The sequence below is a fragment of the Amborella trichopoda genome, chromosome 9 (assembly GCF_054954075.1).
Source record: "Amborella trichopoda isolate Santa Cruz 75 chromosome 9, AtrichopodaSantaCruz75HAP2 v2.0, whole genome shotgun sequence".
NCBI lineage: Eukaryota > Viridiplantae > Streptophyta > Magnoliopsida > Amborellales > Amborellaceae > Amborella > Amborella trichopoda.
The window spans coordinates 51,299,253-51,319,019 of NC_142344.1; the positions used below are offsets into that span (position 1 = coordinate 51,299,253).

The 19,767-nt window shown below is 35.4% G+C and overlaps 1 protein-coding gene across 2 annotated transcripts; it reads left to right on the forward strand.

Annotated features, from left to right (window-relative positions):
* The first annotated feature begins 2,790 nt into the window (after positions 1-2,790).
* LOC18441626 (thaumatin-like protein 1) lies at positions 2,791-6,832 on the forward strand. 2 transcript variants are annotated; one of them, XM_006851852.4, is made up of 3 exons: positions 2,791-3,088; positions 3,833-4,523; positions 5,997-6,832. In XM_006851852.4, the coding sequence occupies exons 1-3, from the start codon at positions 3,043-3,045 to the stop codon at positions 6,172-6,174; spliced, it is 915 nt and encodes a 304-aa protein (XP_006851914.2). In that variant the 5' UTR covers positions 2,791-3,042; the 3' UTR covers positions 6,175-6,832. The 2 variants fall into 2 exon arrangements, with proteins under 2 accessions (XP_006851914.2, XP_088701976.1); XM_088845850.1 differs by lacking the exon at positions 5,997-6,832 and having other exon boundaries at positions 3,833-4,527.
* Positions 6,833-19,767: the final 12,935 nt, after the last annotated feature.

The window sequence follows — 19,767 nt, forward strand, 5'->3', positions numbered from 1 at the left end:
CGAATATTATTTAATCTGATGTTTTTGATGTGAATGGTATGTTCCCTTTATTGTTTAAAATTCATGTGAACGGGCTCTCACCGCCATTTTTTAGTCTATTTTTTTTTTTGTTTTTTTTGGATAACTCAGTAGGGAAGATAGACCCTGCACGTTTTTCTCAAGCAGCTTAAGAGTTAGCTTTTTAAAGGTATTATTAATGCAGTGGTGTTAGTGGTGAGAATAGAAATTACAACCTGGTCACTAGATTGTGGGTGCTACCATCGCCTTTCTCTTCGTGATATTTCCAATTCCTGCCGGGGTATACTATCTATTTACTTCCTCAGCAAAACAAATGTTAGGGATACCTTTTAGATCTGACATTTTGTAGATGTAATATCTACAACACATAGAGTGATCTTACTAAAAAAAATATATAAAATAAACTCTCAATGTATAGTAAGAAAACTAACGCTATGAGATTAAATAAAGACTATTCAAATTTTGTAGGGCTACATCTAAGTATCACGCAACTCAAACTTCAAACTTTTTCTTTTGAAAATAGTGAACTAGTAATTCTTATGCCGTTCCTAAAATTTTAGACAAAAAAGTCTCACTAAGTAGGTGTTTGGAGGAGGCACTAGATACACATTTTGTTCCCACGGGAGCATAGTATCGGTGGGACTGCAGCCTACGTGTAAACCCTATCCTCCAAATGGATTACCCATTCAGGGGTCCCCTGTTGCCAACCTTTTTGAGAATGACATTGAATCCTGCATACCTACACATAGATATATTTTTTTTTCTTTGTATCATCAAATATATATATATATATATATATATATATATATATATATATATATATATATAATTTTATTTAAGCTTCTATGTTCAATATTTCTATAGTCTTTGAACAATAATAATAATAATAATTGGGATTAGTTTATGTAGTTGAAATTCAACGCCATAATTTCTTGGCTGCTCCAACCAACTATAACCGCCCACCATCCATCCTCGATGGATGCCGAAGATCCAACGGTTGGGAAATCCCTGGAATCATGAGTAAAGAATTTTACAAACAATATTGTTCACTATCAAGGTCGGTAATTTTACATAACGCATTTATTCAACAAAAACAATTAATTTAACACGTGTTTATCAAGTTGATAGCAGCTGCCGCATCTGACTTGGCACCGGCGGCCAAGGTCCCTCCCTCCCACTCTCTCAACTTTCCCTCCATTTTGGACTTTGGATCCCCAAGAAGCCGTTACATTTTTTATGAATATTCCTTGGTTTCACCCATGATTTTTCCATATTTCAATCCAAAACATGGATCGAATATGAAGTCGGGGTGGCAACGGGTTGGGCCGCGTCATCCCGTTGCCGGCCCTAGGCCTAATCAGGCCAAAAATGCCCTAGCCCAAATCCGACCCTATTCCAATAAAAGCCGGGTCGGGCCAAATAAAAAAAATAGATAAAAAAGAGGGCCGGTTTGAACCAGGCCCAGCCTGACGGTAGACCTAGGCTGGCCTTACCCTCGGGCAACTTTTAAAGCCCATACCCTAATTTTTTAAGGCCGGGCTGATTGGGCCACCTCGTCCATTGCCACCCTTGATATCAAGGACCTAGCTAGCTAGAATTTTTGGCTCGTTTTTGGATGGGAGCAAAAAAAACATGTCGCAATAGTAAAATCCACCCAAAAAGGGTGGGTTCAACCAAGTAAAATAAAAATGAGGCTAGTTTCTAGTTTGGTCACACATGAATCTGGTTCTCTAGAAATCCATCAAAAGAGTGAGTGCACATACATTCTTGCAAATTTCAGTCCTATTTTCTACCAAACAAAAGAAGGTGGGTGCTGGTTTGGCCGCTCATGTCTCTAGTGCTCATCCCAAAAAAATTATTGGATAAATTATGAGAGAGTGTAGTATGCTGTTGTGCTGAATATTGTACTCGAGCAAGAGAATTGCTAGGGAGGAGTAATGTAACAGACTTTTTATTTGCAATTTTTGTGTTTCTTTTAAGGGCGTGGTTTGTATAAGGCCGAGGCCCTAAACAATCAAATTAAGGTGCACTTTCAAATAGTTTCAAAAATACCGAAAATCTTTGTGATGGTTTGAAATTTTATTTTTATGTTTAATTATAAAATTTAAAGCTTAAAAAACATTATAGATCACACTTGAAAATATTTAAAATTGACCGTTTGAAAATGATGCACTATTCTTAAGACTTGAAATCTATTTTTCTTAATATCTGTGTATCTTGAGGTAAAGATATCAATTTGAGGATTTTTTTAGTATCGAAACAACCTTTCCATTGAATTTTTCGGGTGGCCTTAATTTGATGGTTTAGGGCATCATCCTTACATAAACTTTTTTTTTCTTCTTTTTTAATTGAGATTGTTGACATCCACGATCCCATAAAATATTACAGAATGTATCTTACCCGAGGGAATAAATGCATAGGGTGCTCTACACAATAAAATTTCCGTGGATAAAAAAAAAAAAAAAAAATAGGGCTAGAGAAATGGCAAAATAATGGCAATGAACAAATCACATTTTCCTCTTTTTGTTACCCTACATGAAAAAACATAAATCATCAATAGTTTACTTAACTATTCATTTAATCCCCGGTATTTAGCACTGCAAAGCTCATGGGTCGGTTTACACTTTACAGTGACCGAGACAAGAGATGGGCAGTTTCGTCTTATTTCTGGATCTTTTAATACTCTTGTGGTACATTGAAGAAAGAAAAAAATTTGAATCTCTTTAAAAAATCTGGATCTTTATATAGAGAGAAGTGAGAAAAACGGTTTTCAGAAGAGAGGGAGTGGGCCTAGCGGTTACCATTAAAACCCTGGCCCCCGTTCCTTGCGGTTTTGGGCTTCGTGTTACAGTCACCTATCCCGCTGCCGACAACAGACAGAGAGGCCATTCTCTATAAATAGAGGCCCTGAACCTTTCTGGCCTTTCCCATTTGTTACTGCTTATAAAACCCCTCTGTTTCTTCAAAAGACAATCGGGATTGTTTCTGTGATCCGGTTTTCCCCATACTGGTGTTCTTGCCAAAATGGTGGGAGAAATAGTTGTGGTTCTTGTGACTCTGTTTATTACAGGTTTGTTCCGAGAGAGAGTGATAGAACCCCATTATGGTTATTTCTCTGTTTTTTTTTTGACGAAATGGTTATTTCTCTATTTTTCTTTGCTTTTTCTATGTTTTGATTTTCTTGCTCCATGAAAGCTGCACAACAACAGAAAAAGAGAGAAGGCCCATTATTATTATTCACTGTTTAGTCTATTTATTTTGGGTTTCTGAGTTTTTTGCTTCAATAAAATTAAAAAAACAACGAGAGAGAGAAAACCCCATTATGATTATTACTGTGTTTGTCTTCTTTATTCTGGGTTTTGAGTTTTTCAAACCATGGAAATGTCACAAGAGCAAAAAACGGTTATATGATTATTGACACTGTTTTCCTGCTTTATTCCAGGTTTTGATTTGCTTGCTAAAAGGAAAACCCATAGTGGAATATTCACATTTTTTTCCTGCTTTATTCTGGGTCACTGAGTTTCTTGCTACCAAACAATAGAGGGAAAAACCCCATTATTGACAGAAAAAACAGAGAAAAACCCCATTATAGTCATATTTGTTTCTCGGTTTCGGGTTCGTGCTTCGTCCTCATCGAAAAGAGCCAAAACGTTATTAGATTATTACTCTCTTTGCTGTATATTTCTCTCTTTTCCCTTCGAGAAGAGAGAAAAAGACATTTTAATCATTCTCAGCATTTTTCTGTTCTTACTTCTGTTTCCTCATGATTAACTCTCTTTCTAGCCATTTATAATGTGATTTTTTTCATTTTCAGGTACGCATTCGGCCTCATTCACGATAACAAACAACTGCAAATACACAATATGGCCCGGAATCCTCTCCAACGCCGGGTCCTCTCCTCTCTCCTCAACCGGTTTCTCTCTCCAACCATCTTCCTCTCTCTCTCTAAACGCCCCCTCCACATGGTCGGGTCGCATGTGGGCCCGGACCCTCTGCACCACCGACTCAACCACCGCGATCAACTTCACATGCCAAACGGGTGACTGTGGTTCAAATAAGATTGAATGCTTAGGTGGTGGCGCGGCTCCACCAGCTACTTTAGCTGAGTTCACAATACAAAGCGGTGGTCTCGATTTTTATGATGTGAGCTTAGTGGATGGATATAATTTGCCTATGCTCATTTCCATTCAAGGGGGGAGTGGAAATTGTAGTACAACGGGCTGTTTGGTGGACCTCAATGAGGTGTGTCCTAGCGATTTGAGGGTGCAGGGTTTGGATGGGAAGGAGAGTGTGGCCTGTAAAAGTGCTTGTGAGGCTTTTGGTAGTCCACAGTATTGTTGTAGTGGGGCGTATGGTAATCCAAACACTTGCAAGCCTACATCGTACTCTCAGTTCTTCAAGAATGCTTGTCCTAGGGCGTATAGTTATGCCTACGATGATGCGACGAGCACGTTTACGTGCTCTGGTGCGGACTACGTGATCACGTTTTGCCCTTCCATTCCAAAGTAAGTGGAGAGAGCGATGGAGAGTTTTTGCATTTTTTTCTTTTTTGTGCTTTTTTTTGCATTGCATTTGTATAGGCAGTAATTCTTTTGAAAATTAGAGAGGGAGTTCTCGTATTATTATTTTTAGTTTATTATTATTTTTAGTTTATTATCATTTAGGCATGTTTGGTACACATGAAAATACTCCACTCCAATGAAAGTATTTTTCATATAAAACTCTCTCATATGACCAGATGCATGTGATTTTCACACCATATGGTCTAACATTTTTTTTAAACCAAACGGCGACCATTTGATGTGAAAAAGCTCTCGCAACAAATCAAGAAGTTTTTTTCACGAAAGTATTTTTACACGTATCAAATGTGCCTTTATTTATTTTCTTTGCATAAGATTTTCGCAGTGATATTTTATTCCTTTGAAAATTGAAACCCAACCATGAACTTTGCGTTGTGTTAAACCCACCCATGAACCTTGCGTTGTGTTAAAAGTTGGAAACGCCCCAAAACTGGTCTGGTTCATGAGTTGTCGTTTTTGAAATTTGACCGTTAGCGCCTGCTTTGCCCAAGCATCTTTGGAATGACAAGTACCTCCTTTTATCGACCTTGTAGAAAGTGATTTATTACACGAATCCTAGGCAACTTTTACACGTGGTCTTTTGAATATGGGAGAATGTAGAGAGTGGACGGTCGAGATTCACCAGCTGTGTGGGCACTATTTTCTATTTCTTTTTATAGATTGTGGCATACTAGTGGCCCTTTTTATCTGGTAGTAAATGAGGTTTTTCCCATTCTTTTGGTTTCTTAGATTTAATTGTGTTTCCCTTTTTCTTCATGTTTTTTTATGGCTCTTCGAGTATGATGTTGTATCCGTCTAATAAGGGAAAAACCAACAAGTGTAGATGTATTTATAAAGGGAAAAATCACACCCGCACGAAAGAAAGAGTTAATGGTTGTAACCTTGTACTGCCAAAAAGAAACCCATTACCAGTTGGTGGAGATTGGATTTAATGTGTTTAACGCAAGGTTTTAAAAGTTGGTGAAGGGGTCCGGAACGGAACGGCTCGATTTGGAGCCGGAATTGTCTAAGGCCAGTCAGTCCCGATATTCCTAAATTTTAGGAATTAGCCTTTTTTACCCAGTTTTAAAACAGAACCAGCCAGTTCTACCAATTTTATTATAGAATTGGTCTCACTTTATTTTTTAGTGTTTTTCAAATTTTTCAAATAATTTTTTAAAAAATATTATTCGCCGGTGGCCGGTCGATCCGAACCGGTTTCCAAAGGGGCGATCCAGGTTGCGTGTGCGTGTTCCTTTAGCAAGGAAAATTGAAAAAGACTCTTCGCTTTTATCATGCGTGCATTGTATGTAAGGCTTTCTCAATTTTTTGATAACCTCCATGTTGGGTTTCCTTAGGTAAGGATTTTGACTTTTGATATTCCCTTTTGTAAAATTCTCTATGTTCCCTTTTTTGCAGTCAAAAGTCTCAAGGTGGAGGTGACCATCCAGAAGCTGTGCTCCCCCCTCTCATCAATGACACAATGATCTTTACCGGCAATCCACAAGACTATAGCAAGGCCACCCCAAAGCAAACAACGCATATGGCTACTTTGATTGCCTTGACCCTGGGCCTCTCTCTATGGTGGCTATCTTGAGAGCTTCTATATATTTAGAGGCGATACTATCAACCTCTATGCTCTCCTCTTTACAAAGTAGCGACGCATTCGATAACTCGGCCGAGTAGCTCGGCTCAGGACTGGGCAGATTACTCGCCTGAGTCGAGCTTTCGAACACTGATATAGTCTATATATATACGTTTCCTCTTAATAATATAGCAACGTGATCGAAAACTCGGCCGAGAAGCATGGCTCAGGACCGGGTCGGGTACTCGGCCCAAGTTGAGCTTTAAAACACATATAGCCTATAGAGCTCTCCAACCCATGATATACATTTAGGGGTGGGGGGCCATATTTAGCATATAGGTTTGGCCCACATAGACAACACCCATGACTAACTTGGGTCTCAATATTAAATGAAAACTGTGCGCATTATGTAGGGACCAAGGTTGGTTGTTGGTTTTATAGGTGACGGTAGGATGAGTTGGAGGGTTTGATTCTTTTTGGCCGGCTTTTGGGTATGATTTGTTAGGGGGATTTATCATGCTTTCGCTGTGGCGATGGGTCCAAGAAAATTAGAGACATAATTTGGTGCTTGAGATTGGTTTTAGTTTATGAATGTTTACCAATTATTTAATCTCCATGCACACGTATGCATGCCTATTAATGCCAAAGGAGTTGAATTTCTTTATTTTTCTATCTTTTTTTCATTTTCTCTCCCTTCTTGTGATAGGTGAGTGGTGTGATTCCTAAAACAGATAGGAATCTTATTACGTTGCAATTTTTATCGCTATATATAAGTTCTAAATTAAACACGTAAGCAAGTGGCCACTAGACTTTTAGGGGAGTAACGCATTATTTGTACCCATTATCACAATTAATTTGGGTTTTTGGAAATTAGTGGATGAGCAAGCGTTATAGCGATCAATATCCTATAACGGCATTGTTTACGCCCATTGTGACAAACAGTTCGGTGGAATACAGTAAAAATGGTAGAACTAGAAGTGAGTGTAGTTTGTAGTACCTTAACAATCAAAGTAAGGCGCAGTTTTACGAAAGGGCAAGTTTCTTTATAAAATTTATATACTTCTAAGTTTTACGAAAGGGCAAGTTTTCTTTATAAAATTTATATACTTCCCTCTATCACGCCAGTCACAATGTCATGCCCCAACATTTTTTTTTTTTTTTTTCTCTACAAAACATTTTAACATCAAATTTTGTAGTACCTTAACAATCAAAGTAAGGTGCAGTTTTACAAAAGGGCAAGTTTTCTTTATAAAATTTATATACTTCTATGTTTTACAAAAGGGCAAGTTTTCTTTATAAATTTATATACTTCATTCTATCATGCCAATCACAATGTCATGCCTCAACACTTTTTTTTTTTTTTCTGTACAAAACATTTTAACATCAAATTGTAGACGTTCACTCCTCTCCTATTTTGACATTAAATTTGAGTGTCCACTCCTCTCCTAAACTCGCACTTGTAAAAAATGTAAAAAAAATATTCTTAATAAAATAAAGTGACTATAATACCTCTAAATGTTTTATTGGTATTATTGTCATTGTATTTTATCAAACTTATTTTTTTAGGTGTACCTCATTGAGATGATGGCACGTACCAAATTTAATATTTATATAATTTTTTATAAATTTTTTTTAAAAAATTAAATACTCAGAAGCGTCGGATCTTGATCAAACGGTCAGTGGCTCACTTGATTTAAATTGGACGATTGGGGGGAGTATATAAGGTTTGTCTAGTAGAGTAAGTATATAAACCTTTTCCTTATGAAAATACGTAATTCTCGTGCTGAAAGCATTTATGATGGCCTAAAAATCTCTTTTTACTTCTAATTATGAAATTTACAGCTCTAAAAGTGGTGTGGATGGAGCTGATCAAGAAGGACTTAATTTTCTTGAAAATGAATAGTCTAAATAATGTGCTACTAGAGGGACTATTTTTTTGGATTTAAAATATATTTTTTATATGCCCATAATTCTGATCAACAAAGTATTTTTCCACATCAAAAATTGAGGTGCACCTTACATGCTACAATTTAAAGTTGACCATTTTTTAAATACCTCTTTTCCATTAGAAAATTGGGTTGTGCAAATCAGTGGATGAGCATGCGTTACGTAGATCAATCAATCCATATGATTGTTAATTAAGTAATATATCTTAAAACTTAGGTTTTGTTATAATATAAATACGATCCCATGCTTGAGGAGGCATGTGCAAAAAAAAAAAAAAATTGCATTTCTTTTTTAGTCGGTGGCAGACTAGAAAACACAAATGACTACGCCAATGCATAAGGTTTTGTTTGGATGGATTCATTTAAACTTTACAATGCTGATCCATGCACATGGGCACAGAGGGCGGCCACCTACTTTGGCACAGCGTGCGGTCCACTAAAACGATATTTTCCTTGTGTTTAAGAAGCCCATCACGTAAGCCTCAATAAATGAGAGTGATTTTGACTTGAGCTTTATTAGTCAAAATATCTTTCAATGAATCATTGATATTTTCTTTGCTTTTTGCATTATCTCTATCAATTTGATCACTGATATTTACTTTGCTTTTTGAGATATCTTTATCAGTTTTTTCTTGATATTTGTTGTGCCTTTAAATTATCAGTATTCCTTCGAAATAGGAAAACTCTACTCGGCCTCTTGTGCTGAGTTGTCCTAGGTTATTTAAAAATAGAAAATGTAAACGTTATATTAGATTGTGAAATAATTTATAAATATTCCATATATAATTTGGATTTGTTATGATGATTTGCGAGTTTTTCTTGTCCCATGTCTTATTATTTTTACTTTTTGGAGTTTTGGAGTTTTTTTTAAAGGCAAAAGTGTATGTAAGGGTGAGGCTTAAACAATCAAAATAAGGCATGCCTCAAAAATTAACTAGAAAAGGTTCTTTCAATGCCCAAAAATCCTCAAATCGATCACCTTGACCTCAGGATGTATGGATATGAGAAAAAATAAATTTGAAGTCCTGAAAATAGTGAATATTATAATGTAATTTTTTACCGTCAATTTTTAAGATTTTCAAGTGTTCATAGATCTGCTCGATCTACACTATTTTTGAAGCTTTAAATTTTATAATTAGAGATGAAAATAATTTTTCAAGCCATTATAAAAATTTCCAGTACTGAAACAACATCTTTCAGTACTATTTGAATGTGCGCCTTATTTTGATTGTTTAGGGCCTCAGCCTTATACAAACCATATCCTTTTTGAAATATCTGTTACTCACTTTTTTTTTATCCATATTTTATTTTTTATTTCCATTTTATGCTATTTATTGTTGATTTTATTTTCTATTTTTTTTTTAATTGTTAATATTTTTAATCATTATTTTTAGCACTTTTTTATCCTTTGTACACTACTCAGGTGAGTCTAGCGTGGGGCACTAATCAAATTTATTGAAACTTGTTTTTCATTGTATAATAAAATTGAAGTGCACAAGTATTTGTCATCTTTTACACAAAAAAAAAAAAAAGACAAAAAGATAAAAAAAAAAGAAAGAAAAAGAGTTTATTAAATGCTAGAACTGCAGCAAAAATTGAAAAGAAGTCGAATAAAAATTATGACATGAAGGCTATCATTTTTTTAACAGCCCCACAATCTTTTTGCAAAGGCTTCTTGCTTTCATATTGGTCTCCCTGCACGAGCGTACAAGTTGACATTCATTGAATTAAGCATATGCCTAATCTTATCTATTGAGAAAAATTGCTTGAGCATCTCTAAGCAGTCCCTGCTTTCATTTGTCCATCTCACAACGTTGCTCCAATGTCTTTTGGAACATTGACAACGTTGCTCGAATCTTTCTCCATTATACACGGTTAGTACTGAGTTATAGGCCCTCGACCAGTGCTTGGGCCTCTTCCTCTTTAAGCTTTTCATAGCGATGCTTTCTACTTCTTCTTAAGTTTCTTAAAGAACTTTCATCAAAATTTAACTTATACTTGACTTGTCTAATTGCTGGTTTTGTTCCATATAATTGTCGGAAGTCGAATTTTTGCATGGAGAATGAATTCCACATTTTAAGCCTAATATGTGGAAATTGAATTCTGCCATAATAGGTTTAATTGGCATTTTTGGGAGATTGAAACTATAATTAGTTATAATAATTATATATCGTCACAATAATTATAAATAATATAATTATATTTAATTTATATTATAATATAATTTTATAATTGTTATTATAACGCTATATGATATTATATTGTCCTATTTTAATATATTATAATGTATATAATGATAATTATTATATATATAATTAATTATATTACTAAACCCTCCATTCAGAATGAACGGGTAGATAAGGGGGAGGATAGAACTTCTATGCTGTAGGAGAAGCATAGAAAGCTTGCCCAAATATCCTACAATGTATGATTGATATTTTCTTTGCTTTTACAATATCTTTATCATTTTGTTCATGATATTTCTTGTCTCTTTGAATAATCTCTTTTGTAGAGGATAAAAAACAAAGGTTTGGAAAAAATAAAAAGAATGAAAAATAGCGTAGAGAATTAAAGAAGTGAATCACAAATATTTACATAGTTCGGCAAATGGCCTATGTCCACGGGACAATAAAATTCTCTTCCACTAATTGGAAAAATATCATGTAGAATACCACCTAATATTTATGTTGTCTTTTACTTTTAACATATTATTATCGTTATTATTATTATCATCATTATCATCATTATTATTATTATTATTATTATTATTATTATTATTATTATTATTATTATTATTATTATTATTATTATTATTATTAAAAAAAATATACAATGAGACCATTTATCTTTGATACAAGGTAGTCACAATTTTCTTGACCATTGGATGTGAAATTGAATGATTGTATTTATTTCATTGACCAAACTCAAACTTCAAAAGAATTTTTGTGTAACTTTGTGACACACCCAAACTATCTGATTTTACATAGGATTGCTTTAAGTAATTGTGACCTCCTAATATCAAAGGTAAATGGTCTCATTGTATACAATCCCTTATTATTATTATTATTATGACTCGAACTTGCCCAAGTTACTCAGTTAGTGAAAGCCTGATTTCCGAGCCTAAGCTGAGTTTTTGAGCCTCGATCGTCAATGAAAAAATTGATGTACACAAGTATTTATCATCTTTTCAGGTAAAGTAAGTTTATTTACATGCTAGACCCAAAACAAATTGAAAAGAAGAGTGGAATAAAAACCTATTCAACCACCACCAAAAAAAAAAAAAACAGGAGTCAAATAAAAACCTTGACACGGAAGCTATCATTTTTAGCCCCACAATCTTTGGCGAGGGCGACTTTCTTCCATACTGGTCCCCCTACAAGAATGTATTAAGTCGATATTTATTAAACTAAGCACATCCCTAATCTTGTAAAATAATTGCTTGAGCATCTATGGGCAGTCTGTGTTTTCTTTTGCCGATCTCACACCGTTTCATGAATCCTCCTCCACAATAGTCGGCTGGTGCAAATGATTGATGAGTTGTGGGTGTTGGGGCAGCGTCGGGGCCTCTTCCTCTTTAGCAGTGCCCTCAACAAGAAGTACGGGAGGCAAATGGGCGGCCCTGGGCTGGCCCGGCCCTTGACCCCATAGGGTTGGCCCAAAGGGAGAGGTCGGGCCTATCTAAGACAAATGAAGAAAAATTCAAAAAATTAAACAAGAAAAACTGGAGGCCACTGCCGGACCAAACCAAGTCGGGATTGGCCCTAGCAAGGCTTTCGTGCAACAATTTGAAGCCCTGTTTTTCTAGGACCGGGCTACCCGGCTCATTGTGAACTCAACAAGGCTAGAATAACACATTATATACCTCCCTAGGGTTAAGAATTTACCCGGTTTGGATCCGAAACTCAAATTTCGCGCCCTATTTGGATTTGGGTATGGATCTAAAATTTGGATCCGACGGGTAGGTTTCGGATCCAAAATTTGGATCTAAATAGTCGTTCGGATCAGATCCGGGTATATATGGATCCAATCTAAATCCGACCCGATTATTAAAAGTAAAAATTACATACATATCCGTTATACTTTACGTTATTACAGATATACCAAAAAGTTTATATTACCACATGTTTGTTCGTTTTTTACTTTTATAACACAATTTTAAAAAAAAAGATGACTTTACCCTTTTTCGGGTTTTGAACAACCGAATTGAAGGATTTTTCGGATGTTCAACGTCCGAAAATAGCCTGAAAGTTTAACGTTCACATTCCCATTTATGGATGTTCAACATCTGATGACATTTTCGGATGTTCAACATCTGATGACATTTTCGGATGTTCAACATCAGAAAATATGACTGCAAGATTCCAGAAACATTATAGAATTCTAGAATGTCGCAGTCACATTTTCGAATGTTGAACATATGAAAATGTGACTGCGAAATTTCAGAAGGTTTCAGGTTATTTTCAGACAACCGAAAATGAGAATTTGAACTTCAAAATTTCGGGCTATTTTCAGATGTTGAACATCTGAAAAACCCTTCAATTTGGTTGTCCAACATCAGAAAAAGAGTAAATTTGTATTGTTTTAAAATTTACGTTATGAAAGGTAAAAAATGGATATACATGTAATAACAGAAACTATAACGCAAAATATAACGGATATATGCGTAATTTTTCTTTATTAAAATATTATGTTTATATGTACATATATATTATATAGTACTTTTATTATATATTATTTTATAGATATAAAATAATTTTTTTTAGGTCTGGTCAGGTCCAGATCCAGAATCCGGATCCCATGTATACTTTTGAATTTGGATCTAGATCCAAATATTCTAAATCCATATCTAAATCTAGATCCGGATCCTATATATACTTCTTGTTATCTAAATCTGGATTCTTGTGGATCTAGACCTGATCCGACGCATTCTCAACCCCGTACCTGACCTCCCCTTCCAAACTATCAGCATTCCTTCCACTCCTGCCATTCCTGAGTTTTATTGAAAACTTATGTCAAAATTTAGCTTGTATTTATCTTTCCTAAGCCAGAGAACAATTTAACTTGTATTCGTCAGAGTGTGCGTCATTGATATTGATGTTGTCTCACTTTTTCAGCAATTGAAGATCCTAATAGGTACATGTAATCTACCGTGATGAACATGCACATCTCTTGGTCTTGATATTCTATAACCTTGTTCAATGAAATTAAGAATAAAAAGGTGATTGAATGACCCTTCATCTGTTCACTGAGCCACTTTTTCAAGATGCCTACATTTCTTATGTTTTTTGCAGCAGTAGCAGCCTCTGCTCGCTTTATGTCAACACCTATGGTACTGTGGGTCTATTTTTTATTCTTCCTTCGCAATTGAACATATTCGATTATATATTTTTTTGGTAATTTAGTGAGAAATATATGCTTCTTGTCATTTTTCAAAATGGCTCATGGTTTTTAAAGGTATTAGTGGGAATAGAAGGAATTGAAGTATGTGGGCACTACCACAATGACCCCCTGTTTTTCAAACTTTCTCAAATTATGCAGCAGAGAAAACGACCCATTGGCATGGTCTTCTTATACCGAATCAAATAATTATGTGACCCGGACGCCAAACTTCGCTTATTTAGGGGTACAACTTGTTTAAATGCAACGTACGGTAGTGCCGGCTCATTTCGCCTCTCTCTCTCTCTCACTCTCGGTAGAGCCGGAGCATAACGCTCTCCACTCCAAAGAAGTAACTAAAATACCTTTGGGATGAAGACGATAAGCTCAAGAACAATGCTGGATTATCTCAAAAGATCACCATTAAAATTGGCACGGATCTCTAAAAAATTTATTATATGAACGTGTGATTTGACTTTTATATAAATTGGTATCAAATTTAATGGTCATCTTTTGGGGTCCTACACACATGGGTGAGAGAGGGTTCTATAGGATTATTTCTCATATATATATATGAGAAATGATTTTGTCAACCCACAGGCAAATTGCTACAGTTTCAGCCAATGGTCTAGATTCAATATGGGCCGATCTTACAGTCACGACCTCATTTCGTATTTTATTTTTTATTCTACAAATCCAAATCACTTGAAATTTTAGACGATCATTCTTCTCATCAGAACGCACCTAATTAAAACATAAAAAATTAATTCGCAAAACAAAAATTGACTAAAATACTCTAAAAAAGTTTCGGAGGTATTTTGATCAGTTTATATTTTACGAATTATTATTTTTATTATATTCTCCTATTTTTGACAAGTAGATACTTAAAATTTTGAATGATTTGGATTTGTATAAAAAAAACTGAAAATTGAAATACAAAATGAGGTCGTAACCATTGGATCGGATCCAAATTGAATCTGGACCGTTGGCTGATACTGTAGCTGTCAGCCAGTGGGTTGACAAGATCATCTCCCTATATATATAATATAAAAAATTTATTTGTAATATATTTTTTATCATTTTGGTAAACATTGGAAAGTCTTTTGGACATGAATACTTATTTTAAAATTTTCTCTTCTTTTTCTATGATTTCTAAAATAACCTCATTGATTTTTTTAAAATCCATTTTTTTCACTGCTTTAAATCTAAAAAATAAAAAAATTATTTGTAATATATATTTTTTATTATTTTGGTAAAGATTGGAAAGTATTTTGGTCATGAATACTTATTTTTAAATTCTCTTTTTTTTTTCTATTATTTCTAAAATAACACCATTTGATTTTTTTTTAAATCCATTTTTTTCACTTTTTTTTTTTTTTTTTACCTCATTTAGATGTGTTTTATTTTTAAGTGAAATATATTTTCCTATTTTTTGGGTTGCTTTTATAATTTTTTATTTTTAACCTTTTTTGGCTTGCCTAGATCTAGCCCGACTTGGGCCGAGTTACTCAGCTCAAGGCATGGGCCAAATCCCGTCACCGAGACATGGTTTTGAACATTGATCAGGAGCCTCTGGCTTTCTCACTTTTGAGCAAAGAAAGCTAGCATCCTGATTTCGAGCATCACCTCTTTACAGATTAACAGTCCATACGCTCTAAGATGTGAAGGACATGACTACCAGAACACAAGGTAAGCTTCTCAGAAGGCTTACGGGGCTGTGAGGAAACAATATGTACCACTCGACTACCTCAGCGGCAAACTTAGCCCCGCTGGGGCTAAGCAGTTAATGGTGCACGTTTGGCCGCTTTGGCTTTTCCAGCCTCGGGCACCTTTGGAAATCCTTCTTCTCCCACATCTACTCCCTTTGCAGCTATTTTTTAAGTGTTTTTTTGTGGATCTAAGCTTAATAGGTTACACGATGGGTACCAAACTGTTTACACATGGATCTAAAAGGAAAATCCACTCATTGTTTGTCCCATCTATCAGTAAATAGTTTTGCCTTAAAAGATATGTCAATATTAGGTCTTTTTTCCAAAAAAAACTAGGAAACTCACCTTACCAAAAGGCCATGTGATAACCCTCGTCAACCAACTTCCTTGTGGAGATTAAATTCATTAAGAGATCTATGCGCTTTACATCTTTGAGCATCAACATTGCACCAAAGGTTTCCATGGCATACGTCTCCTACCCTCAATATACCCTTTTAAGTATTATTACTACTACCAATGTGAACCATTCCAAAGTCTCTTGACTTGTATGATGCAAACAAACTTGTACATGGGGTTGCATATACGTTCCTCCCAAATCGATGATCTAATCATTGCCATTGTCTGCTTGAAAAATTTCCATACCTAGTTACAACCAATGTTTGACTACTTGGGCGAGCCAAGTCAGACTCGCTCGAGTATATTGAGTTGGTTGGTCTCACTCGGTGATCTTATAAAAATTAATAAAAATATCCCAAAAAATAAGAAATTTATTTGTGATATGTTGTTTTATGTTTTCGATAATTTTGGCAAAGATTGGAAAGTATTTTGGCCATGAATACTTAGTTTTTTTTATATTTGCCATTCTTTTTAGATTATTTCTAAAATACCCCCATCACAAATTGATTCTTTTCAAAATCCATTTTTCATTGCTTTTTTAACCTCATTTAGATGTGTTTTGTTTAATTTTATTTTAAACATATTTTTCCTATAGATATGGGGGCTTTGACTTCATCGAAGGTATGACATTTAATAGAGCAGAATTGTGAACCGGGATTCGTGTAACTGACCCCAATTAGTTGAGAAAATATTTTGACGATGATGATTACATATTTTTTCTATTTTTAGGTATCGTTTTTGCATTTTTATTTTTAACACTTTTTGGGCGGGCCAGATCTTGGCCCAACTCGGGCCGAGTCTCTCGGACTAGGACTTGGACTTGGGCCAAGTTGTCCGCCCGAATTGGTCTTTCTAACTCTAGTTACAACTACACCATTGTAATATGGAAAAGGTTCAAATAGGGCCTAGTCCTTCAGAAAAAAAACTAGCCACATGTGAAATCTCACCAAAATTTGTAGTTTCGACATCACAAAACCTTCAAATCGGTCATCTCGACCTTAACCACTATAGATGCGAAGAAAGATTTGGATTTCTATCCCTAAAAATAGTGTATATTATAATGTATTATCTATAATGTTTATTTCAAGTGTTCACATATCCATAAGATCTATATCATTTGTAGAGGTACAAATTTCAGTATCGGTGGTGGAAATAGATTTTAGAGCCCTCGTATGATTTCCCATGCCCTAGATATTTTGCTGGCAAGGTTTTAAGGTGAGGCTTCACCTTTTTTTTATTTTTTTCCGGCCTTATAGAAACCGCATTCTTGTAATATTTAGTAGTAGTAATAGGTCCCTTCCCTTCACCATTTGCTTTCCTCCGTTATGGCCCCGCTTGCACTTTTGTCACTCCCTCCTCATGTATTCCACCATGTCAGCTTCTCATGATTTCATTTCGCTTCGACATGACAGTCAAAATCTCTGTGAGCTACTCTGCCACATTCTCCGACTGGCAATGCTTTCTTCCTAGCCTAGTATCAAGGAAAATATTGTCACCCACTTGGTAGGGATCATCTATTGGAAAATTCATTATCAGAGAGATTCACGAGAATTTGAGAGTCCATGGAATCCAATTTATGGCTTGTTAACAGATTGTTTAGGGCATTAACATCTAAGACTCATGTGGCATCTTCACTTTCCGATAAGAATAACCAAAATACACCATTTCATCTTTAAAGAAACCAGCATGTAGTGCTTTAATTCACTATTTAAAGCATGTATTATGCATCTTTAACATGTCTTAACCAGCTAGATCCTCTTCCGAAACCCTCTTCATCTTCAGCTTGAACCGTATCAAAGATTGGATCTTCCATGAGTTCTTATTCATTTGAGCATGTACCAAAGATTGGTGGTAAATCATTATCTGCAACTTGTTGATTTTGAAATAACTCAATGAAAATACAGATTCTATATCATTGGACTCCGCAAGATCACAAACCAAATTGTCCTTGCTAGCAACAACATTACCTACTGTAGATTTCAGGTGAGGATGTTGGATTTATGTGCCTTTAAAGGCCTAATGAGTGCTTGTAAAATGAAATAATATAGTGGAACATGAACTTAATGGGAGTGTAGTCCCTCGTGGACCATACTAAGCAAACGATGTTTGCTGATACTGGACTGTGCTTGACAATCTAGGCCAGTTAGTTGGAAAACCCAAGGTATCTGGGTATAGAGAACAAACCAAGACTGGTTCTGGGTTATCCCTTAATCAGGTCGGAGCTTATGCCTAGATGAATGAGCCGAGAGACTGTGTGACCCTTGTTTATGATGGTGGGCCTACAGATACGGGAGCCAAAACCTCATCCAAGATCCATCGCACGACATGCATATTGATAGATCGTTAGGGAAAGCTAGATATCCACATTTTAGGGTGAAGCGTATGCATGTGCGCGGGATACTCCTTTGTGCCATAGAGTTGTGGTCGCATAAGGTCTTAGTGATATTGACTCGTCTCTAGGGGAGGAACTAAAATCCACAGACTGGGATTATGACCTCTTGGCTCATCGGCCAGACTTAGGTGACCCGCTAACGAGCCCTTGCTTGGACTGTGGGTCATGGGAAACACTGGGTCGGTCTGATAAAGCAAGTGTGGTTCGTAGTCTACAGTTGAAGGTGGAGTGCCTCATGATTGTTAATTCAATTCCCAAACTATATGGATTCATTTTCCATCACATTAATTTAATTATGTTTGTTTAATTATAGAAATTATTTTAAAATTATTATTTGAATTTTTATGAGTCTTTTGATATTTTATTTATAATTTTTTGACTTATAAAAATAAAGTTATTGATTTTACAAAAGTACAAAATTCAAATAATATTTTAGAAATTAATTTGGTAAATATCATGGGGGCCTATAGTGCACATGGGCCCACAGTGTACCATGTGGGTGGCGCCCACACGTGCCACACATGGGTGGCACGCCCCACCTCTTGGTTGTTTGCTTGTTTGTCAAGTTATTCAAATTTAGGAAATGTATCTTGTGGCATGTGATCTAATATTAGATATGGAAAAGATTGACCACACCTTATCCTAAATATTGAAAGCATATCTTGATTTGATATATCTTTTAATAGTATGGGAAAGAATATGTTATTTTATGAAATGAATAATATTTAAATAAGATTCAATTTATTTAAATATATTGATTGGAAAATGGTTTAAGGAAATGAGGATAATGGTCTAAGCACCTTCTATAATGTTGATGGCCCATCTATAGAAGATGGCTCAGATCTCTCACCCCACAAGTCACATTGATTAACAGTCCACATTCAATCTCAAGAAAGAAGCAAACTATGATAAACCTATCCTAAACTTAATTTTTCTCTATAAATAAGGGTGCACCCTCTCCCTATTCTCTACATTTTTATGTCTCCCACAACTCTCTCTCTCCTCTCTCTCCCATAGGGACACGCCCCACTCTCTCTCCTCTGGGTCTCTCTCTCTCCAACTTTCTCTCTTTAACCCTTTCTTTCTTAAGCCTCTAGAGGGGCACGCCCCTACCCTAGGTCTCCCACTTTCTCTCTCCTAAGCCTCTAGAGGGGCATGCCCCAACCCTAAGTCTCCCACTTTCTCTCTCATGCTTTAAAAATATTAAGGGTAGGAAAATTATGGATAAGCCAAGAAAATTTTGGAGTTTAGAGTTTGTAGAAATTTAAGAGTGAATACTCAGTTTGGCTGAAATTTGCTTTCTCGGTTTGATATTGAAGCTAAACCGTTGATCCCACACTATTAGATGTTGGTGACACAGCATGGGGTGTAATAAACTCGGTTGAGGTAATCTCTGGCACTTTTTTGATTTTCTTGTTGTATTTAATTATATTGGTTTTATATTCAAAATCATAAGAATTGTGGACATTTGTTTTGTTTAAAGAAAATTGGTTTAATAGCATCAAGGTTTTTAAGATATTGGATTTGTTAGTTTTATTTCCTTTAAAGCAATAATTATTGTAATAAGACTACTTGTAAGTGATCTTTGCCAAAAGAAAAGAAAAGGGGTGAAAAGAAGAAAAATAATAAAACAAAATTCTCCGGCATATCGTATTAGTCTTTCTTTCATTGGTATCAGAGCTATTGATACTTGATGTCATTAGTTATCTTTTTCTCTTTACTAAGTCTAAATCAAGCTTGGGAACGAGATACATGAAAGCTAATTACCATTGTGGTCAAGTAATAC

Coding starts and splice junctions, on each gene's coding strand:
- LOC18441626 (XM_006851852.4), top strand. CDS start 3,043: ATGGTGGGAGAAATAGTTGTGGTTCTTGTGACTCTGTTTATTACAG. Junction 3,089..3,832: donor TGTGACTCTGTTTATTACAG/GTTTGTTCCGAG, acceptor TTTCATTTTCAG/GTACGCATTCGGCCTCATTC. Junction 4,524..5,996: donor TTTTGCCCTTCCATTCCAAA/GTAAGTGGAGAG, acceptor CCTTTTTTGCAG/TCAAAAGTCTCAAGGTGGAG.